This window comes from Physella acuta, unplaced genomic scaffold (genome assembly GCF_028476545.2).
Source record: "Physella acuta isolate Inbredline_101_S28 unplaced genomic scaffold, ASM2847654v3 ptg000204l, whole genome shotgun sequence".
Taxonomy (NCBI): domain Eukaryota; kingdom Metazoa; phylum Mollusca; class Gastropoda; family Physidae; genus Physella; species Physella acuta.
In genome coordinates, this window is record NW_026731723.1 from 196,137 (window position 1) to 221,148 (window position 25,012).

General features: G+C 47.1%; 1 protein-coding gene across 2 annotated transcripts in view; it reads left to right on the plus strand.

Moving 5' to 3' along the window:
- The first annotated feature begins 417 nt into the window (after positions 1 to 417).
- The window catches only part of LOC131937206 (plexin-B), a 54,539-nt gene continuing 29,944 nt past the window's right edge, over positions 418 to 25,012 (plus strand). For both annotated transcript variants that reach the window (XM_059294436.1, XM_059294437.1), the window contains exons 1-3: positions 418 to 518; positions 10,777 to 11,007; positions 11,507 to 11,635. In XM_059294436.1, coding sequence (XP_059150419.1) covers positions 10,789 to 11,007; positions 11,507 to 11,635 — 348 coding nt within the window. In that variant the 5' untranslated portion in view covers positions 418 to 518; positions 10,777 to 10,788. The remainder of the gene's footprint in view (positions 519 to 10,776; positions 11,008 to 11,506; positions 11,636 to 25,012) is intronic.

The following is a 25,012-nucleotide window of genomic DNA, read 5'->3' on the forward strand; positions in this document are numbered from 1 at the left end:
TGGCCAAGGTCGACAACAACTTTCCTCAAGGGCAGACAATCCTCCCTGTACCCTCAAGAGCGAGGTCGTGGCGTCCTACCTGATCCACTACGTGTACGGCTTCAGCTCCGACGGCTTCAGCTACTTCCTGACGGTACAGGGGCGACATGTCGACGCCGCAGCGGCAGATCTCGAAGGATCGCGCAGGTCTGCCAGAACGACAGCTACTTCTACTCGTACGCCGACATCCCGCTCATCTGCACCAAGAACAACATCGACTACAACGTGCTGGAGACGGCGAGGGTCATCAAGCCCGGGGAGGAGCTGGCCAAGGATCTGTTCCCTGAGGGTCTCCCCGGGGACATTCTCATCGGCGTCTTCACCAAGGAGTCGAGCGCCGACTCCGCCATCTGCGTGTACACAGTGAAAGAGATCCGCGCTAAGTGTTTGGAGAATATACTGCAGTGCCATAGGGCAACTCTTCTGTTAGTGGCGGTGGATATCTCAGAGTCGGACCCAGAGGCAATTGTAACTACAAGGTAAGAGAATCTCTTCCTGTCTGATGTCTCACTTCCTGTCTGATGTCTCACTTCTGTCTAATAATAACTTGACTGTATTTGTATGGCTTAGACAGGTGACATAGTGATATAGACACGTGACGTAGTGATCACGGTACATGTTAACATACGGCTATAACCAACACGACTTCCGATCAAACGTCACGGTAAAGTCACGTGACTGCTAGTGAACCTGTCGTCAGGTCAGCAGACGATGGAAGCTTCCAGTCTCGCGGGTTTGACCAGACGACACTTTCAATTTCACGCTTGACTGGGCTGGTAAAATATTGGAAGAAAACACTATGGTGGGGGAGGGGGGGGGGGGTGAGATCAATGGCGCAAGTTAAAACACACGTTAGTTGGTCCATCGGTTGTAGTTTGATGACCGCCTAGAATCTGACCTTTACAGGATCTTGCTTCACTAAATGGTAGGAAACAACTAAAATATGTGTCAACTATTGAGGTCAAGTTTCTAAAATCAAGGGCGCTGCGTGTTGTCTTCGTCATGGTCTCATCTATAGCGGGGGTGGGGCGCTCACGAGATGGCCAGAATATGTATCGGGCCATCAGACAACAAAAACTGTGTGTGTGTGGCCCTGAGAAAATGTGTGTGGCCATGAGAAAATGTGTGTGGCCATGAGAAAATGTGTGTGGCCATGAGAAAATGTGTGTGGCCATGGAGAAAATGTGTGTGGCCATGAAGGTGTGGCCATGAGGAAATGTCTGTGTCCCCGCCCTTACCCCGGTCATATCTTTGACCCCAGCAATGCCCAGCTCCCAGCTTTCTCTGGCGATATGGTGGGGAGGGGCGGGAGTGATGCCTTTCCTGGCCCTTTCTCGTGTTCAAGACGCCATGTTTGAGAAAATGCCATTCCTAGAAAGAAAAAAAAAGCCCCGTAATGCTGCTTAGATAAGCCACCCCGCCCTTTGTGTCGTGCTAGATAACTCCACTCCAAGATTTGTGTGCACCGCCCGTGTAAACATTTAGTTTTCCTTTATTTACGGGACTGGTCCCTGAGTCGTCCTCCCCGTTTTGATAATAATTAAGGAGGTAGTTGTGGCCCCTTATCCATCAATCACTGCTTATGTCGGATAGACTCTCTTTAAGCTCCCCCTCCCCCCCAGTTATGATTTTCTCGTATCTTCAAACCTAGGATAGCAATCACAAACTTTTTTCTTTCCCCAACTTCTGGACTTGCCATTACCGAACCCCCCACACCCCCGGCCACCCCCACCGCCCATATTTTTCAGACACCTATAATCTTGGCTCCGTCTGAGGAAACCAAACTGCCAGATTTAAGGTTTTCTTGTGGGGTGCGCGCGCACAAATAAACAAGACGAGTAGTTGTTTCTGTCAGGCCGCTCGTCCAATCGCAGTGGGTTACGTAACCACGTGACATCAGTCGTGGCTAGCTCGGGACCGCAGCAATAAGTGGCCGCCTACGTTTTTTGTTACACGTAGTCACTTGTGTCTGAGTCGACCACCCTACACCTTCCCTCACCCCCCGGGATGGCTGTGAACCCGTCACGTGACGTAAGACCACAAACACGTGCAGAAGCTTCCAAAACAGTGGAGGGTTGTCTTCCCCTGCCACTCCCCGCTAAAACAAAAGTGACTTTCATTGCCAGCCATTAGCCGTCCTGCTGCCTTACTGGGGGCCCGTCCTTAGGGCTGCTTTCTTTGCTGACCGCCATTTTGTTCACGTGACGTAGGCGATGGTTATTTATAGTCGAGATCAGGTGATCCGTTAGATCAAATAGATTGAATTACTGGTACTTTAGCTGGGTAAGTGCTTTTTATTTACAGCCAGCAAATCAGAAGATTGGAGGGGATACAGGCCCTAGTCAGGTGTGGGATGGGGGGGGGGGGGTGGAGATGTGAGATGGGTGGGATGGAGATTGTTTGGGGATTCTGGCAACTTGGGATTGTGGGGGGGGGGGGGGAGATTCTTGCAACTATGCAAGTTTGGGATTGTGGGGTTAGAGATTCTTGCAACTTTGGGGTTGTGTGTGTTTGTGTGTGGGGGGGGGGGATATTCTAGCAACGCACACACCCACGGCAAATGTCTCACACACCCACGGCAAATGTCTCACACACCGACGGCAAATGTCTCACACACCCACGGCAAATTGTCTGATACCAAATTTCTGGACGTAATTTCCAAATGTTTCACAGCTAATGGGCCGAATTGAAAGTTGACCTTGATGTGGATTGTTGACCTTGGATGGGGAACGTTGACCTTGGAGGCCAGATGGGAGATGAGCAAGATATGAACTTATTTGGATGTATTATTGATTCATGCACGTGACCAGCGGGGGGGGGGGTGTGATCGAGTCAACGGACAGACGGAACAGGTTGTGTAATATGTTGAACATGGCCTGGGTAATGGAGTTTAGGGCGACGTTATTCCACGGGGGGAGGGGGTAGGGGGGGGGCATATTCCACGGCACGTGGAAGTTTAATGCGCCATTACTCCACGGGTGGGGAGGGGAGGGGGAGTTTAGGACGCCGCTATTCCACAATTGAGACACATTGAAAAAGAATGGGGGGGGGGAGGGAGGGAGGGGCAGGTAAAAGTGTGGATCGAGGTAACACATACCTCGTGACGAGATCTGTGGGGTCAGGTTTTGTCTTTCAGACACATCGGGACTTACCACCACCAAACTTAGCACCACCAAACTTAGCACCACCAAACTTAGCACAACCAAACTTAGCACAACCAAACTTAGCACAACCAAACCCTTAGCACCACCAAACTTAGCACCACCAAACTTAGCACCACCAAACTTAGCACCACCAAACTTCCACATTACAACTCTCACCAACAGACAATCTACCCCCCCCCCCCCCCCCCCCCCCCCCACCCCCCCCACACACACACACACCATACCCCGTCCTGTCCCTCCCCCAACAGTTGCTGTCATAAAATGAGGTCAGAAGTGATTGATAAATGGGAGTAATTTCCCTTGCTTATCACAGCATCCTGCTGATAAATATTTCATTTGACGCACAACTTCGCATTCATTCGAGAAATCTTTCCTTCAACGTACGAACCAATCGCATGCGGTGCTTGCGAATCAACCAACTTTGAAAACAAACAATCCAGCTCTTGTTTTAATCATGCGTTTAATTAGATCTCTTTCTCACGACAATTCCTATTGTGGTATTTGTTGTCTCAATACATTCAGCCGTTTAAATTCAATGTTTGAATTATAGATGAGTTTAATGATGGATAATCATGATTGTTTCATATAAAATGGAATTAAGTCTGAAATTGAAAATAAAACTGGAGGAGTGTGGATATCTAGTTACCGGAAGAGGTGTATCACTTCGGCTAGGTATTGTGGGTAATATTTTAAAGGCCGGTGGGTCTACACCCCGGGAGTCACCAAATGAAACCGGAAGTTAGGAACCAACTCACGTCTGGTGTCCACCATCTTGAGTTGTGTTGGCAGACGACTAGCAGAGCAGACGATCTTGTGTGGCACGGTTTGCCGGAGTGTAAGACGGTTTGCCGGAGTGTAAGACGGTTTGCCGGAGTGTAAGACGGTTTGCCGGAGTGTAAGACGGTTTGCCGGAGTGTAAGACGGTTTTCCGGAGTGTAAGACCGTTTGCCGGACCACGGAGAGTGAAGGACACGAGTGGGCCGCTGGGTGAACGCAGTAGAAAATCAAACTGGGGTGGGGGGGTGGGTGGGGCGTTAGTGGTGGCTGCATTGGCTGTTGAATATTTTAATTAGCGCTGAATTAACTTGTGTTTTTAACAAATCCCAATGGGGGACTGCTAATATTAAAGCAATTATATCCTAGATTAAATGATTAATGGCACAAAAAAAGCTCGGCCTATGGTTGGGAGGTTTACGTTGAGAGTTTAGCGGTACCTAAAACTGTTAGCTTCATGCGGGTGGACAAATTTGTCGTTACCTAAAGCCGTTAGTTTCATGTGCTTGTTCGGTATACAATTATTTGTGTGTGGGATGGTGGTGCTGTGTGTGGGGTGGTGGTGCTGTGTGTGGGGTGGCAGTGTGGGTGCTAATAGTGTGTGCTATCTCACGGCATAAAATGTGTGAAATAAATGGAGGTAATGAGAACAGTTGGAGATGAGTTATTACAAATCGATACGGTCAGTGGGAGTAGTTCTGATTGCAGGGGCGGCGCCACGGGGGCGGCTGCCATTATTGGAGGTCTGGCATTAAAAAAGTTGACCGGACAATATGGGCTCCTGGTGGGGCCATGGTGGGCTCCTGGTGGGCCACGGGGAAGTCAATGGCGGGCTACGTGTTGGTGGGGTTATTGTGTGGCTGTGGGTGAGTGGGACGTGTGTGTGTGTGGTTTCACGCGGGTGAGTATGGGCAGGTCAGTAGGTGGTTGAGGGAGGAAGATTTTGTTTGTTTGTGTGTTAGCTTGTGCGATGCCGCTGTGTGTTTGTGTGTTTGTTTATGTGTGAGAGGCAGTATATGTGTATGTTGTCCCATGAGATATCTTAAAACTGGCCTTGTGTTTGGCCAAATTCAAATAATCTTCTTTGGTCGGCTACTGATGATATAATTAAATAATCTTCTTTGGTCGGCTACTGATGATCTAATTTAACTTCTCAAACAGCTGATCTTACTTCAATATGACCTTGAGTTTCTGGTGTATTTTGTATATTTACCACTTCCGGCCTGCATGTCGTTATGCTAAAACCATTTTCCTCATCTAGTTATCATTAACCTCTGACACTGCGCAGATGTACATAACTTTAACTTTCTCGCCATTTTAAATGACGTCATTTCCTGGAATGTCTTGCTTAGCCTCCAATCATCCACCCCCCCCCCATTCCCATGTCTCCAGATACATCTGTCCGTTATTTTTTTATCTAACGATTTGCCCGCACCCATTCGTCCCCCTGTACCCCCCCCCCCCACACACACACACACGTAGACTGCCAACAAGGCCTTTAGCTAGATGTCTCAAGACTCTATTTTTAACCTGATGACCACGTGACCAGAGAGTGATCTCATATTTTTCTGATTTTTTTTTTAAACTTCTGATTAAAGATTGATATCAGTGCGGTCTCGCTACCAGCTGAGAAGTTATGACTGGGGACTGGCCGACCCCCGACTCAGGCCGACCCCCGACTCAAGTCACCCCCCCCCCCCCCCCCCCCCCCACCCATGCAGCAAGTAGCAAGAAGACTGCTAGCCTATTGATCTTTCAATGCCAACAGATTGGATTTCCATTTGGTGAAGCGTTTAATAATATCTAGTCCGGGTTTTCCCGATAGAATGGTGCGCTAGATGGGCGTGCAGCGATCTATAGAATCAAAGAGACGCGTAGATCTTTGCACTGCCTGCATCCTTCTTTCCATCCAGCCAATGGTTGCCTTTTCGTGTGCCCTTTACAAAGATGCTTTACAAATGGTTCAGGGTAACATGTGTTGTTGTAAATCTACGGGTTGGACCCGCGATGGGATGACGTGACGTCACTGGTCTGGGCGAGGCACATGGTTGCCACGATGACCTGCAAGAAAAAAGTAAAATACAAACCGGAGGTGTTAAAAACGTCACAATGAGAACCGGAAGCGGGCAACGAGCTAGGAATATAAAGTGGCCCGTTAGGGGCCATAAAGCGGGGAAATAACGTTACGTCCTGGGGGGGGGGGGGGGTTAAGATTGGCCCAGCATTGATCTCCCCTTTATCGAGCCGACACTGCCAGATCTGAATGGATTAGAAGCCCAAAGAAGGACCCAAAAATAAACTCAAACCACGTGACCGACGCCATTGAGAATTGTTTAAATAACGGTTCACTAGGCACAATCGTGCACATACATAAACATTCCCAAGCACACATTTATCTGTCTTAACAAATTGTCCAAAGACAAAATGTGTACCCTTCACATCATACTAGCACCGTCAGTCATCTGTCATCTGACCCCCCCCCCCTCCCTTCCCCCACCCTCCCTTTCCCAAACCAACTTGTCTTAGTGTGATCGTTTGTCTTTTTGGGTTGTTGGTGAGGGTTGGTTCAACCATGTGACGTCATACGTTGCCGGTGTAACAAAACGTCAGTGTTGACTTCTGCTGTTAAAGTCAGACAGAGTTGCCTTTTCTTGAACTGTTGTCTGGCAGCCTTTTTAATTTATTTTTTTATTTGTGACATCACTGACCAGTAGTTCTATTTTTAGATTTCAGATTATTTTATTTTTGTCCATGAACAAATATTTCTTTCTGATGGCATGATTGTAATGGAAGGGGAACATTCTAGACCTTTCTCCGTACAAAACAGCCGTGTGTGTTTGTCTTTGGGCCTGGGGCCAGCAACCAGATCTGGATTTGTTCCAGTGTCCGTGAGGCCAGCCCTCGGTGCTGGATGAAAAATCAACAGCCGACTCGTGCCACTTCCGGTTGTGCATATTATCGATAACTGCTCCTCTCTGTGGCACCATCTCGAGTTTCCTGAGCTCTGTGGACTCGAGTCGACTCGTGCTGCCCGTGTTTACAGGATAAATGTGTACACGACTCCTGTGTTGGTTATCTCCATTTTGGGCATATTCATTCTCATGGTCATTACGGGCATTACAGTCGATTGTCTTTTTTAGTGATACAGTTAGAGTTTAGCATCATCTTGTCATAATAAATGGTGGGCTGGCTCGACACGCACAGATCTATAGAACTGAAGAGACATAGATCTTTAACCATTGAACGGAGGTTGTTTGGTCTTTAACTTGAGAGATGTGAAGCTCAACAAACGTCTTTGTTGTGTGCTGCTGCCTTTGTACACCGTCTGTGTTGTGTGCTGCTGTCTTTGTTGGCCCCTGAACCATAACATCCGGGTCTTTGGGCAGTTAATGACTGTCTTAACGGCTTTTGACGGCTCACCACATTGTTCGCTCTCAAACAGCATGTAGGTCAAGTTTAAAGCGGGGCAGTCAGAGTTTAAAGCGAGGCTGTCAGAGTTTAAAGCGAGGCAGTCAGAGTTTAAAGCGGGGCAGTCAGAGTTTAAAGCGAGGCAGTCAGAGTTTAAAGCGAGGCAGTCAGAGTTTAAAGCGAGGCAGTCAGAGTTTAAAGCGAGGCAGTCAGAGTTTAAAGCGAGGCAGTCAGAGTTTAAAGCGAGGCAGAGTTAAAAGCGAGGCAGTCAGAGTTTAAAGCGAGGCAGTCAGAGTTTAAAACGAGGCAGCTTTAAACAGCACGTGGATGCATACACAAGTACACGACTATCTCGAGACGAGCTTCACGCCGCAATCAAATAAATTAATTACATAATGTGTTATGCGTAATTAATGAGCAAAGTTTTTAAGTACGTTACCCAATCCCCACTCCACGGTGACATTTGATGATGGCGTTAGGCCACCCCGCGCATCGTGTCTGGCATTTGCTTGTGGTGGTCAGCGCATGCGTGGACAGTTTCTGTGATGTAGTGGCCGATAAATGTCACAAGGCTTTGACGTCATAGCGTGGAGTTTATTTAGTGAAGCTCTGACCCTGTCCTCAATCTGATTAAACAACATGACGTCATCAGAGTTAACGACCACGTGTAGGGCAGGTGTGGAACTCACCTCAAGAGTTATATTTCAAATCGTTAGACCGTGTATAAAAATATAAGAGTTATATTTCAAATCGTTAGACCGTGTATAAAAATATAAGAGTTATATTTCAAATCGTTAGACCGTGTATACAAAAATCACGTTATATTTCAAATCGTTAGACCGTGTATATAAATATAAGAGTTATATTTCAAATCGTTAGACCGTGTATAAAAATATAAGAGTTATATTTCAAATCGTTAGACCGTGTATAAAAATATAAGAGTTATATTTCAAATCGTTAGACCGTGTATAAAAATATAAGAGTTATATTTCAAATCGTTAGACCGTGTATAAAAATATAAGAGTTATATTTCAAATAGTTAGACCGTGTATAAAAATATAAGAGTTATATTTCAAATCGTTAGACCGTGTATAAAAATATAAGAGTTATATTTCAAATCGTTAGACCGTGTATAAAAATATAAGAGTTATATTTCAAATCGTTAGACCGTGTATAAAAATATAAGAGTTATATTTCAAATCGTTAGACCGTGTATAAAAATATAAGAGTTATATTTCAAATCGTTAGACCGTGTATAAAAATATAAGAGTAATATTTCAAACCATTAGACCGTGTATAAAAATATAAGAGTTATATTTCAAAACGTTAGACCGTGTATAAAAATATAAGAGTTATATTTCAAATCGTTAGACCGTGTATAAAAATATAAGAGTTATATTTCAAATCGTTAGACCGTGTATAAAAATATCACAGTCGTCTGATTGTGTGAGTCATCTAGATCTGGTCTTACAGTCGTTGACATGCCTCTCCACCCCACCCACACTCCGCTAAAATATCGTGCTCACACACGTGCACACGTGGATTGTGTGAGTATAATTATCACCTCGGTAAGCCTCGGGAGCCGGCGTGTGTGAAGGTCCCGTGTCACATACTAGGATACCTATAATTCAGGCCATGGATTTCACCCCCCACCCCCCTCACCCCCCCCTCCCCCCCCCCCCACCCCGAACAACAAATTCCACATCGTTATCGATGAGATCGATAGTTCCTTGGCCCTCGAGTCGAATTAAACCCCTCGGATAGAAGCAAAGCCCTCAATGCAATAAAAGCCCTCGACACAAAGCAAGCCTACTTGAACAGAGCCGGGGATGTACAGGCTCAGATAATCGAGGTGACGCGGCGTCAGCCTGTCTTGGACTCGGTTCCTGCAGCTGTTGCTGTTTGCAGCTGTTGGATGATGGCCCAAGCAGCTGTTTCACCACGTGACTGGCCGGGTAGAACACCTCCACAAAACGGGGGTGACAAAACGACCTCGCCAAACAATAGCCAGCCAGATCACAATAAAACTTGTATCGCAGCTAAACGCCGGTTTGCCGGTCGGGACCGCATGTTGCCGGCCAGCATTAATGTCTGCTCATTGCGCGACAGACTTGCGCATAAGTGTTTATTTCAGTCTCCACTAGGCCATTGGTTGCTACCCCGAGTCATAGTACATATTTCTAGAGAATTCCATTCAGGATTTGATGCCATCGATTGTTTTAATTAACTTACATTCAGGATCGAAACAGCAGTCAATATATTTGATGTTTGCCTATCGAATCACCTTGCACTTTTAATTTTTTTTTCATTTTTTTTTTTTTTTTTGAAAATCCAAATTGGCTTTGACACGTGACCGCAGCCCTTGTACCTAGGAATAAAAAATGTGGGTGTGGTTGGGCTTTGAACCCCAGCCACCCCGCCTCCTACTTGAGACAAAATCACTTGGTTTGTCCTACAAACAAGCACAGACCAACAGTGCAGTCAAACTGTCCGGTCCGCCATTTCCGGTCGGTTAAACGATCCGGTTGTCTGTTTGTTTGGCTGTCTGCCGTGGACAGCAATCAATCAATACAGCCTGGCCACGCCCACCCGGACAATTGACAATGGCCGCCACTAAAAGCGGACAAATTAATTTTGTCCGGCCTGAGTCTCAGTAGTTTGGTAAGTTAATAAACAGTTGACGGATGGTCATCGTGCTTGACTGATGCTGATTGTGCATGACGGATGGGCATCGTGCATGACGGATGGGCATATCGTGTGTTGGGGGGGGGGGAGTGGATTGAAATAGTTTATGTATGTTTGTTTCACCAAAACTAAAATCTCGCGCTGAGCCGGCAGACGACACCAGATATTAGGTTTGTTTGCCTGAATGGGCGGATCTGTGGCAGACGTCACGTGAAGGTCCCCATGATGGATGGTCGCATGATATCCCATTCCGTCCCATAATCCGTTAGTTGTTGGTTTAATACCTTAGGTGTCCCGTTAATCGCCCGAGTTTAATGCCGGTAGCCGGTTGCTAATGTTCCGGATGCCGGTTGGTGATACTCCCAGGGATGGTGATACCGTAAGGTCATGTGACAAACTTAGGTCATGTGACAAGACGAGCTTTGCCGAGTGCTGCTGTACAAGTCCTGTACTTGGGTTTCTCTGATGACCTTTCACTGAGGTACTCGTGACTCGTGATGTCACGTATCTACATTCATCTGCTTAGTGTAGAGGACATTATAGGACTGAAGGACATTATAGGACTGAAGGACATTTCTAGACATATGAAACCATATCTTTTTTAATTTCTGTATTTATTTATCAGCATGTATATCTCCTCACTTGGTTATCCCTATACCAATGACCTTCACCATCCCTGTACTAATGACCTTTTGACCTCTCCTAGAGCGGGCTGTTCATGAGCACGCACGAATCCAACTCCAACAGCAAAGACGACAACGACTTCCTGTGTAACACCAACGAACTCGAGTCCTTCTCCAACATCGTGGGCACCAGTCCGGTCATCCGGCATCCGGTCGCCGTCTACCCGGGCCTCAAGCTGACCTCCCTGGCCGCCAGCGTTGTCAACCAGTTCACGGTGGCTTTTGTCGGCACGGAAACCGGAACTCTAAAAAAGGTAGGTTGGTGTCGGTCACGTGTCCTAATGTGTCGGTCAGTGTGTCTAACTCTCGGTCAATGTGTCTAACTCTCGGTCAGTGTGTCTAACTCTCGATCAGTGTGTCCAACTGTCGGTCAGTGTGTCCAACTGTCGGTCAGTGTGTCCAACTGTCGGTCAGTGTGTCCAACTGTCGGTCAGTGTGTCCAACTGTCGGTCAGTGTGTCCAACTGTCGGTCAGTGTGTCCAACTGTCGGTCAGTGTGTCCAACTGTCGGTCAATGTGTCTAACTGTCGGTCAGTGTGTCTAACTGTCGGTCAGTGTGTCCAACTGTCGGTCAGTGTGTCCAACTGTCGGTCAATGTGTCTAACTGTCGGTCATGTATGGACTTGTTTGGCTAACCATTGTGTCCGGCCATCTTGTGTGTGTCCGGTCATCTTGTGTGTCCGGCCATCTTGTGTGTGTGTGTGTCCGGCCACCTAGGTGCACGTGCTGACCCCATGCCTGTCCACTACCACAGATTCTACTGACCAGAGACCGACGCTCGCACGAGTACGCCGAGGTCACCGTAGCTGAAGGTCACCGCATACTGCCGGATATGATGTTCGACGCCAGCCAGAAACACATCTACGTCATGACAGACACAAATGTAAGTATGATATTTTAATGTGTTCTCCTACCGGCTAGCCCCACCCATAGCCCTATAAACAGCCCAACTAAAGCCTTGACACTGGGAGGGGGGGGGGGGGGGGGGAGACCACACACTCAAACACACACTCAAACACACACACACACCAGCTAAGGGAGCTGATCAGACAAGCTTAACCTACTTATCGATTGATTGAATTATTGATTGATTGACCTATTGACAGAGTTCGAACAACAGTTCGACATGCCGTGATTGCCGAGACTAATTTACCACGCACCAGTGATCGTTGTGGTCAATCACGTGACCTCAGTCACTAGCCTCAGACACACACACACACTAAACCTAACACACACACACGCTAAACCTAACACACACACACTAAAAAGAATCATCCCCCACAAACAATACACACTACCTAGCACACACACTCACATTAAAATGGAATCACCCCCCCCCCCCCGTACACAGACACACACCAGTTAGACATCACGTGACACGATGAAAGTCGCCCCCCCCCCCCCCCCAACAGATGAAGTGACTGAGCGTCTGATCCAATGTGGCCTCCCCCGGGCGGGACGTGTCCTTTGTAAACACGGATCCCTGGATTACAGTCAGTGTCTTCAGGCGGTGTACGGGAGGGTGTCTTAAGACGATGTACGGCAGGGTGTCTTAAGACGATGTACGGCAGGGTGTCTTAAGACGATGTACGGCAGGTTGTCGGCGGTGTACGGCAGTGTGTCTTAAGACGGTGTACGGGTGGGTGTCTTAAGACGGTGTACGGGAGGGTGTCTTAAGACGATGTACGGCAGGTTGTCTTCAGGCGGTGTACGGCAGGTTGTCTTAAGACGGTGTACGGCAGGTTGTCTTAAGACGGTGTACGGCAGGGTGTCTTAAGACGGTGTACGGCAGCTTGTACTGCCTACATGTTTTCCCTAGCACCAACTGGCCGGTCCCCTAGCACCAACTGGCCGGTCCCCTAGCACCAACTGGCCGGTCCCCTAGCACCAACTGGCCGGTCCCCTAGCACCAACTGGCCGGTCCCCTAGCACCAACTGGCCGGTCCCCTAGCACCAACTGGCCGGTCCCCTAGCACCAACTGGCCGGTCCCCTAGCACCAACTGGCCGGTCCCCTAGCACCAACTGGCCGGTCCCCTAGCACCAACTGGCCGGTCAAATGATTTTGTCTTCAGATCCCCCAAGTGCTAGCCCGAATGAGTTCTAATTCCCACAGTGTCCATAGAAGAATGGACATCCCTGGTTATCCCCCCCCCCCCCGGCACTATCGATGACCAAACTCGGCTGATGAGTAACTCAACACAGACCAGCAGACGACTGAGTTGTCTTCCCAGCTCCTAGATTGACTGGTTTGTTCTCTGTGGAAGTCAATCATCGCTCCAACCGTTGGCGTGTGATGGGAGGGGGGGGGGGGGGGGGGGTTCATGGACAGTCTTAACTGGGAGGGGGGGGTGGTTCATGGACGGTCCCATTTGGGAGGTGGGTGGTTCATGGATGGTCTTAGCTGGGAGGGGGAGGTGGGTGGTTCATGGGAGGTGGGTGGTTCATTGACCGTCTAATTTAGGAGGTGGGTGGTTCATGGACAGTCTTAACTGGGGGTGGGTGGTTCATGGAGTCTTAACTGGGGGGGGGGGGTGGTTCATGGACGGTCCCATTTGGGAGGTGGGTGGTTCATGGATGGTCTTAGCTGGGAGGGGGAGGTGGGTGGTTCGATGACGCCCCAACTGGGAGGGTATGAGAAACTGAGGTCCGAGTTGAGCGTAGACATGTGGAGATAACTGCCATTAACATAACAAAAATTGAATAACACCAGGCTAAGCCAGCGGGCGTCAACACCCCCCGTCATACGGCCTTGCAACGGAAATGTTATTGATTGCGTTATGAAATGGAATATCCCCACCTCACAGCAGTGATCGGCTGATACCCTTGATCACAATAGCCCTGGAACATTCTAGAAGGCTGATATCTTTCATCTGTTTTATTTATCCCCCGCTATCTTTATATCTGCCGCTGTGTGATGATAAATCGCATTCAACAGTGTTTGTATTGTCCATCATTCACTCATTCAATAATACATGTTTTGTCCATCATTCACTAATTCAACATTATGTTTTGTTTATGATCATTCAAACACTCAACAAAACATGTATTGTCTATCATCATTCACTCATTCAACAAAACATGTATTAGAGTGTATTCACACATAAGTTTATTCTCTGACCAGATTTTCTTTGAACCTGGTGTACACATAGACTTGTACACATAGACGTGTACACATAGACATGTACACATTGTGTACAACAAGACTTATCACTGGACTTGACTTGTCCTTGTGTCCGTCAAACCCCCAACGTCCACACTGTCCGTAGAGCGGCAGACGATATCCTCGCGTCAGATTGGCTGACCGCTCTCGCCTGCCTCTCGACCTTGACCGTGTGTATACAGCACCTATCTGTGGTTCTATTTTGTACGACTTATCGCTAATAACGTCCACGACTTCCGTGAAGGCGGCGTAACTCTTGAGAACCGTTTCCTCAGCTTCCGGTACCACGAGTTGAGTCTGATCGATTGTGAGAGACGAGGAACTCACCGAGTGCATGTTCGCGACACAATAAGCCCTGTTTTCCCGTGCCGTAACCTCCATAATTGCCCAATTGTCCAGCCTTAGTGTGCTGTCTACAGTCATTGACACTAGCTTTAGTGTGCTGTGTGCAGTCATTGACACCAGCTTTAGTGTGCTGTCTACAGTCATTGACACCAGCTGTAGTGTGCTGTCTACAGTCATTGACACCAGCTTTAGTGTGCTGTCTACAGTCATTGACACCGGCCTTAGTGTGCTGTGTGCAGTCATTGACACCGGCTTTAGTGTGCTGTGTGCAGTCATTGACACCGGCTTTAGTGTGCTGTGTGCAGTCATTGACACCGGCTTTAGTGTGCTGTGTGCAGTCATTGACACCGGCTTTAGTGTGCTGTCTACAGTCATTGACACCGGCTTTAGTGTGCTGTGTGCAGTCATTGACACTAGCTTTAGTGTGCTGTCTACAGTCATTGACACCGGCTTTAGTGTGCTGTGTGCAGTCATTGACAACAACTTTGCTGTCTGAAGTCATTGACTCAGCACCAGGACAGGGAAATAGAAATCACAGATGTCACTGGTCAATGTCAGGGTTGTCAGGGTTCAAAGACAGGAAAAATCGTTGCGGCGTGTCAGCTCAACTTAGTGTGACACGGTTCGTTGCGGGTGTTGTACTATGGGGTCGGGCTATATGTGAGAGGGGAGGGGGAGGTCTACTATTTTGTGAGATGGGAGGTGGAGGTCTACTATTTTGAAGCATTAGGCGTGTTGTAGAGGGGTCAGTATTATCGGGGGCCCAGCGTACTATGGTGGCAGTTTAGGGCCGTACACCTTAGTGACCTAACACTGTACACAAGTCCTGATCTTAGTGACCTAACATTGTACACAAGTCCTCGCCTTAGTGGCCTAACATTGTACACAAGTCCTCGCCTTAGTGACCTAACATTGTACACAAGTCCTGGCCTTAGTGACCTAACATTGTACACAAGTCCTGGCCTTAGTGACCTAACATTGTACACAAGTCCTGGCCTTAGTGACCTAACATTGTACACAAGTCCTGGCCTTAGTGACCTAACATTGTACACAAGTCCTGGCCTTAGTGACCTAACATTGTACACAAGTCCTGGCCTTAGTGACCTAACATTGTACACAAGTCCTCGCCTTAGTGACCTAACATTGTACACAGTTCTAAGTCGCGCATCGAACCTCTGACTCCGGGCCTTGGTTTCAAAGTGGCGCGTCTAAAAATAGATCCAGTACCTGCTGCAACAACTAAAATGTCTCCCACCGAGCTGAGATCTGCGTCATCAAAGATGGAGTGATTTTAAACTTCCGGTAACCACCGTACTTCCGGTTCCACGAGCACCAGCTGCGCGATACTGCCAGTGCGCACTTCCAGGGATCAGCGAGCCAAGACACTTAAGATTCTATCTGGCCACAACACAGGCTTTCAAAACATGGATTGGACGTTTCAAGACACTTAAGATTCTATCTGGCCACAACACAGGCTTTCAAAACATGGATTGGATGTTTCAAGACACTTAAGATTTTATCTGGCCACAACACAGGCTTTCAAAACATGGATTGGACGTTTCAAGACACTTTAGATTCTATCTGGCCACAACACAGGCTTTCAAAACATGGATTGGACGTTTCAAGACACTTAAGATTCTATCTGGCCACAACACAGGCTTTCAAAACATGGATTGGATGTTTCAAGACACTTAAGATTTTATCTGGCCACAACACAGGCTTTCAAAACATGGATTGGACGTACTTAAGATTCTATCTGGCCACAACACAGGTTTTCAAAACATGGATTGGACGTTTCAAGACACTTAAGATTCTATCTGGCCACAACACAGGTTTTCAAAACATGGATTGGACGTTTCAAGACACTTAAGATTCTATCTGGCCACAACACAGGCTTTCAAAACATGGATTGGACGTACTTAAGATTCTATCTGGCCACAACACGGGCCTTCAAAACATGGATTGGACGTTTCAAGACACTTAAGATTCTATCTGGCCACAACACAGGCTTTCAAAACATGGATTGGACGTTTCAAGACACTTAAGATTCTATCTGGCCACAACACAGGCTTTCAAAACATGGATTGGACGTACTTAAGATTCTATCTGGCCACAACACGGGCCTTCAAAACATGGATTGGACGTTTCAAGACACTTAAGATTCTATCTGGCCGCAACACGGGCCTTCAAAACATGGATTGGATGTTTCAAGACACTTAAGATTCTATCTGGCCACAACACAGGTTTTCAAAACATGGATTGGACGTTTCAAGACACTTAAGATTCTATCTGGCCACAACACAGGCTTTCAAAACATGGATTGGACGTTTCAAGACACTTAAGATTCTATCTGGCCACAACACAGGCTTTCAAAACATGGATTGGACGTTTCAAGACACTTAAGATTCTATCTGGCCACAACACAGGCTTTCAAAACATGGATTGGACGTTTCAAGACACTTAAGATTCTATCTGGCACAACACAGGTTTTCAAAACATGGATTGGACGTTTCAAGACACTTAAGATTCTATCTGGCCACAACACAGGCTTTCAAAACATGGATTGGACGTTTCAAGACACTTAAGATTCTATCTGGCCACAACACAGGTTTTCAAAACATGGATTGGACGTTTCAAGACACTTAAGATTCTATCTGGCCACAACACAGGCTTTCAAAACATGGATTGGACGTTTCAAGACACTTAAGATTCTATCTGGCCACAACACAGGTTTTCAAAACATGGATTGGATGTTTCAAGACACTTAAGATTCTATCTGGCCACAACACAGGCTTTCAAAACATGGATTGGATGTTTCAAGACACTTAAGATTCTATCTGGCACAACACAGGTTTTCAAAACATGGATTGGACGTTTCAAGACACTTAAGATTCTATCTGGCCACAACACAGGCTTTCAAAACATGGATTGGATGTTTCAAGACACTTAAGATTCTATCTGGCCACAACACGGGCCTTCAAAACATGGATTGGACGTTTCAAGACACTTAAGATTCTATCTGGCCACAACACGGGCCTTCAAAACATGGATTGGACGTTTCAAGACACTTAAGATTCTATCTGGCCGCAACACGGGCCTTCAAAACATGGATTGGATGTTTCAAGACACTTAAGATTCTATCTGGCCACAACACAGGTTTTCAAAACATGGATTGGACGTTTCAAGACACTTAAGATTCTATCTGGCCACAACACAGGCTTTCAAAACATGGATTGGACGTTTCAAGACACTTAAGATTCTATCTGGCCACAACACAGGCTTTCAAAACATGGATTGGACGTTTCAAGACACTTAAGATTCTATCTGGCCACAACACAGGCTTTCAAAACATGGATTGGACGTTTCAAGACACTTAAGATTCTATCTGGCACAACACAGGTTTTCAAAACATGGATTGGACGTTTCAAGACACTTAAGATTCTATCTGGCCACAACACAGGCTTTCAAAACATGGATTGGACGTTTCAAGACACTTAAGATTCTATCTGGCCACAACACAGGCTTTCAAAACATGGATTGGACGTTTCAAGACACTTAAGATTCTATCTGGCCACAACACAGGTTTTCAAAACATGGATTGGACGTTTCAAGACACTTAAGATTCTATCTGGCCACAACACAGGCTTTCAAAACATGGATTGGACGTTTCAAGACACTTAAGATTCTATCTGGCCACAACACAGGTTTTCAAAACTTGGATTGGATGTTTCAAGACACTTAAGATTCTATCTGGCCACAACACAGGTTTTCAAAACATGGATTGGACGTTTCAAGACACTTAAGATTCTATCTGGCCACAACACAGGCTTTCAAAACATGGATTGGATGTTTCAAGACACTTAAGATTCTATCTGGCCACAACACAGGCTTTCAAAACATGGATTGGACGTTTGAAGACACTTAAGATTCTATCTGGCCACAACACAGGCTTTCAAAACATGGATTGGACGTTTCAAGACACTTAAGATTCTATCTGGCCACAACACAGGCTTTCAAAACATGGATTGGACGTTTGAAGACACTTAAGATTCTATCTGGCCACAACACGGGCTTTCAAAACATGGATTGGACGTACTTAAGATTCTATCTGGCCACAACACGGGCTTTCAAAACATGGATTGGACGTACTTAAGATTCTATCTGGCCACAACACGGGCTTTCAAAACATGGATTGGACGTACTTAAGATTCTATCTGGCCACAACACGGGCTTTCAAAACATGGATTGGACGTACTTAAGATTCTATCTGGCCACAACACAGGCTTTCAAAACATGGATTGGACGTACTTAAGATTCTATCTGGCCACAACACAGGCTTTCAAAACATGGATTGGACGTACTTAAGATTCTATCTGGCCACAACACAGGCTTTCAAAACATGGATTGGACGTTTCAAGACACTTAAGATTCTATCTGGCCACAACACAGGCTTTCAAAACATGGATTGGACGTTTCAAGACACTTAAGATTCTATCTGGCCACAACACAGGCTTTCAAAACATGGATTGGACGTTTCAAGACACTTAAGATTCTATCTGGCCACAACACAGGTTTTCAAAACATGGATTGGACGTTTCAAGAACCTTAAGATTCTATCTGGCCACAACACGGGCCTTCAAAACATGGATTGGACGTTTCAAGACACTTAAGATTCTATCTGGCCACAACACAGGCTTTCAAAACATGGATTGGATGTTTCAAGACACTTAAGATTCTATCTGGCCACAACACAGGCTTTCAAAACATGGATTGGATGTTTCAAGACACTTAAGATTCTATCTGGCCACAACACAGGCTTTCAAAACATGGATTGGACGTTTCAAGACACTTTAGATTCTATCTGGCCACAACACAGGCTTTCAAAACATGGATTGGACGTTTCAAGACACTTAAGATTCTATCTGGCCGCAACACGGGCCTTCAAAACATGGATTGGATGTTTCAAGACACTTAAGATTCTATCTGGCCACAACACAGGCTTTCAAAACATGGATTGGACGTACTTAAGATTCTATCTGGCCACAACACAGGTTTTCAAAACATGGATTGGATGTTTCAAGACACTTAAGATTCTATCTGGCCACAACACAGGCTTTCAAAACATGGATTGGACGTTTCAAGACACTTAAGATTCTATCTGGCCACAACACAGGTTTTCAAAACATGGATTGGATGTTTCAAGACACTTAAGATTCTATCTGGCCACAACACAGGCTTTCAAAACATGGATTGGATGTTTCAAGACACTTTAGATTCTATCTGGCCACAACACAGGTTTTCAAAACATGGATTGGACGTTTGAAGGCGATGTTAACAATGTCCTTTTATAGTTGCAGTCAAGGTTTTCAAAACATGGATTGCACGTTTGAAGGCGATGTTAACTCCTTTTATAGCTGCAGTCAAGGTTTTCAAAACATGGATTGGACTTGTGAGTCGATGTTAACAATGTCCTTTTATAGCTGCAGTCAAGGTTTTCAAAACATGGATTGGACGTTTGAAGGCGATGTTAACAAAGTCCTTTTACAGTTGCTGCTTATGTTATAGATGACCAACCATTCCTCTGCTTATGTTATAGATGACCAACCATTCCTCTGCTTATGTTATAGATGACCAACCATTCCTCTGCTTATGTTATAGTTGGCCAACCTATCCTCTGCTTACGTTATAGATGACCAACCATTCCTCCACGAGCAGTAGACTATGCGGGGGCATGTTCCGTCAGTTTGAAATGGACAGGCTTGTGAAGAGAAATAAGTCACTCGATTACCGCCCGTGGATTGGGTATTTGCGCTCGGCCAAAAGTCAACATGGTTTCTTTGTCTGCTCGACTCTCAGCGGTATTTCCCGCCAACAATGGAGGCTGGTGCCATTGTCTCTTGTCGTTTGGCTTCAGAAACAGCACTTGATTTTAAAACGCTCAAAGATTAAGTCAGTCAGCATGACTTCATTAAGTCAAAGGTCAGTCAGCATGACTTCATTAAGTCAAAGGTCGGTCAGCATGACTTCATTAAGTCAAAGGTCGGTCAGCATGACTTCATTAAGTCAAAGGTCGGTCAGCATGACTTCATTAAGTCAAAGGCAGTTGTATCGGATTGCTGAAATGCCCTCGGTCTGCCCGTGACGCAATCTGCCCCAGCCTAAAGCTGACTCCTATTGGATGTACGGTGTGATCTTTAATTACAACCCCAGCTTAAATTAAAATTTATTTTGCCCTATCCAAAGATGTGCCACATAAAAAAAGGAAACAGAAACTAACATGGAGCCATGTTTTTTGTGTTGTTCCATCTAAGATTACGGCTCCAAACAAACGTGATTTGATGAGAATATCGAAAACCAACCCAGCGACCCTCGGATCGCATACATAAAACAAAAGCTCGTCTGTCGGACTGATGAATTATTCCCCCTTCCGTCTCGCGCATCGGGCCATCGTTTTTCATACATTTTATTTTCCTATTCCCCCATTCTAGACCCCCACGCCCATTTTTTTAATCCCCACCCCCACCCCACCCGATACGCCAACGGAATCTTTGTTTTCCATCTCGACTGAATAGTAATTAAGTTTAAAACCAGAGCAGCACGAGCTTACTGTGTGGGCCTCCACACAAACCTGTGAGATGTGTGGGTCTCCACACAAACCTGCGAGATTACTGTGTGGGCCTCCACACAAACCTGTGAGATGTGTGGGCCTCCACACAAACCTGCGAGATTACAGTGTGGGCCTCCACACAAACCTGTGAGATGTGTGGGCCTCCACACAAACCTGTGAGATGTGTGGGCCTCCACACAAACCTGCGAGATGTGTGGGCCTCCACACAAACCTGTGAGATGTGTGGGCCTCCACACAAACCTGCGAGATGTGTGGGCCTCCACACAAACCTGCGAGCTTACTGGGTGGGCCTCCACACAAACCTGCGAGCTTACTGTGTGGGCCTCCACACAAACCTGTGAGATGTGTGGGCCTCCACACAAACCTGCGAGCTTACTGTGTGGGCCTCCACACAAACCTGCGAGATGTGTGGCCTCCACGCAAACCTGACATACACGTATAGATTGATTTTTCCCATCGATACCCATCCACACCGTGCCACGTGACCTGCCACACGCATGTCAACAACACACGTCCGTCACACCCCGCCGCACGCATGTCAACAACACACGTCCGTGCCACGTGACCTGCCACACGCATGTCAACAACACACGTCCGTCACACCCCGCCGCACGCATGTCAACAACACACGTCCGTCACACCCCGCCGCACGCATGTCAACAACACACGTCCGTCACACCCCGCCGCACGCATGTCAACAACACACGTCCGTCACACCCCGCCGCACGCATGTCAACAACACACGTCCGTCACACCCCGCCGCACGCATGTCAACAACACACGTCCGTCACACCCGCCGCACGCATGTCAACAACACACGTCCGTCACACCCCGCCGCACGCATGTCAACAACACACGTCCGTCACACCCGCCGCACGCATGTCAACAACACACGTCCGTCACACCCCGCCGCACGCATGTCAACAACACACGTCCGTCACACCCCGCCGCACGCATGTCAACAACACACGTCCGTCACACCCCGCCGCACGCATGTCAACAACACACGTCCGTCACACCCCGCCGCACGCATGTCAACAACACACGTCCGTCACACCCCGCCGCACGCATGTCAACAACACACGTCCGTCACACCCCGCCGCACGCATGTCAACAACACGCGTCCGTAACGCTCCGTTGGTCAAGCATCGGGGTGAGCACACAGTTGAAGATTTTCCCTTCCAGAAGTTTCCTGTTTGTTCCAGCACCCCATCTTCCTGTTCTTCAAAGGCAGCTGTTCGATTTATGTACTGGCACAGCTTAATTAAACATGCAATCAGCATCCTTCACTAATTACAGCAGCTCACTGTGTCTGACCCATTAAGTCGGCGACTTTAATTTGTCTGAGCATTTGCCAGGAGAATACATCACATGACTCGTGCACGTGGTCTAATCACTTCCGGTTAGCTGTTGCCGTCCATCATGGCCGCCCGGCCTGACCAGCGTCCAGCACTTGTCCTGCGGGTGTAGAGCGCAGGTCCTGTGTAGAATAAGATGACCAACACAAATTGGATGGCCCTAGGACAATTTAATTAACGGCCCTGAGAAAGTGCCGGGCATTTGTGCCCCAATCAATAGACACGAAAATGAGATCGAAATGTGGGGGAGGGGTGGGGCTGGGGACCGGCAGACAGGTCGGTGGGTGGGGAGAGGAGATGCTATTTTTATTGGGGCGATTAGTCGCTGGCAACACCCTGATAATAGGCTTATAATTCTGGGACTTGGGCTGTGGTGGGGCGGGTTTGGTGGGGTCGGTTCGGTGGGGTCGGTTTGGTGGGGTCGGTTTGGTGGGGTCGGTTTGGTGGGGTCGGTTTGGTGGGGTCGGTTTGGTGGGGTCGGTTTGGTGGGGTCGGTTTGGTGGGGTCGGTTTGGTGGGGTCGGTTTGGTGGGGTCGGTTTGGTGGGGTCGGTTTGGTGGGGTCGGTTGGGTACTCCCGTTCTGTTGGGAGTCGTTTGGGAAAAGTCTAGTTTTGTGAGGAATAGTTAGGACAAGTCTAGTTTTGTGAGGAATAGTTAGGACAAGTCTAGTTTTGTGAGGAATAGTTAGGACAAGTCTAGTTTTGTGAGGAATAGTTAGGACAAGTCTAGTTTTGTGAGGAATAGTTAGGACAAGTCTAGTTTTGTGAGGAATAGTTAGGACAAGTCTAGTTTTGTGAGGAATAGTTAGGACAAGTCTAGTTTTGTGAGGAATAGTTAGGACAAGTCTAGTTTTGTACTGTCTGAGTAGACGCGTTTTGTGCCATAGTGCCATTTTTAAAAAGTCTAGTTTTGTGCGGTATGGAAAGATCTAGTTTTGTGCGGTATGTAAATGTCTAGTTTTGTGCGGTATGTAAAAGTCTAGTTTTGTGCGGCATGGAAAGGTCTAGTTTTGTGCGGTATGGAAAGGTCTAGTTTTGTGCGGTATGTAAAGGTCTAGTTTTGTGCGGTATGTAAAGGTCTAGTTTTGTGCGGTATGTAAAGGTCCAGTTTTGTGCGGTATGTAAAGGTCTAGTTTTGTGCGGTATGTAAAGGTCTAGTTTTGTGCGGTATGTAAAGGTCTAGTTTTGTGCGGTATGTAAAGGTCTAGTTTTGTGCGGTATGGAAAGATCTAGTTTTGTGCGGCATGGAAAGGTCTAGTTTTGTAATGCCTAGTCTAAACACGAATCACACACGCACCTAGTTGTGGGTGCGGAATTCTCTTAGCTTTCGTCTAATTATTTGAAAAGTTGTTTGTAATGTAGGAGGGGGGTGGGGACCCGGCCCTCGTGAGAATCTTGTGCGTCCTCACGCCGCCCCGCCCCAGGGGTGAGCCACCGACCTACCAGTGTGATCGAAATGAACAAAAGAGATCGATAAAAGAATCAAAGTCCGTCTGAGTCGTCCCCCACCCCCGGGCAGTAGCCGGGATAGATAGTTAATTAAATGAGTGCCAGTGGTGAATGGCAAGTACTAACACGGACAACACACGGACAACACACGGACAACACACGGACAACACACGGACAACACACATGGCAAACACGGACAACACACGGACAACACACGGACAACACACGGACAACACACAGGGCAAACATGGACAACACACGGACAACACACGGACAACACACGGACAACACGCAGGGCAAACATGGACAACACACGGACAACACACGGACAACACACAGACAACACACGGACAACACGCAGGGCAAACACGGACAACACACGGACAACACGCAGGGCAAACACGGACAACACACGGACAACACACGGACAACACACGGACAACACGCAGGGCAAACACGGACAACTCACGGACAACACACGGACAACACACATGGCAAACACGGACAACACACGGACAACACACATGGCAAACACGGACAACACATGGACAACACACGTACAACACACGGACAACACGCAGGGCAAACATGGACAACACACGGACAACACACATGGCAAACACGGACAACACACGGACAACACACGGACAACACACATGACAAACACGGACAACACACGGACAACACGCAGGACAACACACTCACCAAACACAGACAACATGAAGAATACCCTAAAACCAAGAAATAAAACATGATCTTCAAAACTTGACAAAGTAAATGTAGGAACTAAGTTGTCCACAACAAAACTAGACAAAGTGAATGTAGGAACTAAGTGGTCCACAACAAAACTTGACAAAGTGAATGTAGGAACTAAGTTGTCCACAACAAAACTTGACAAAGTAAATGTTGGAACTATATTGTCCACAACTTGACAAAGTGAATGTAGGAACTAAGTTGTCCACAACAAAACTTGACATACGAATCGTTCAGCGGGCGCCATGGCGCCCGCGGGCACAGGGTTGGGAACCCCTGCTCTAGGAGAATGTCCCTTCTTGCAAATAATTATCATATTTTTTTATTAAGTCTGGTCTTGCAACTAATTATCATATTTGCAAGTCTAGTGTTGTAAAGTATTGTCCAACTTTTGGTCCCATGTGGTCAGTCCCTGTTATACACCCCCCCCCCCCCCCCCATCCCCCATCTTACTTACTTGATGTGTCCAGAAATATGTTTTGGGAATTCCCTAAAGAACTTAGCGGCCTGTGGGTAGGAAGAAGCTGGCCTGACAATTTGATTACTGTGGCGTGAATAAGCAACCAA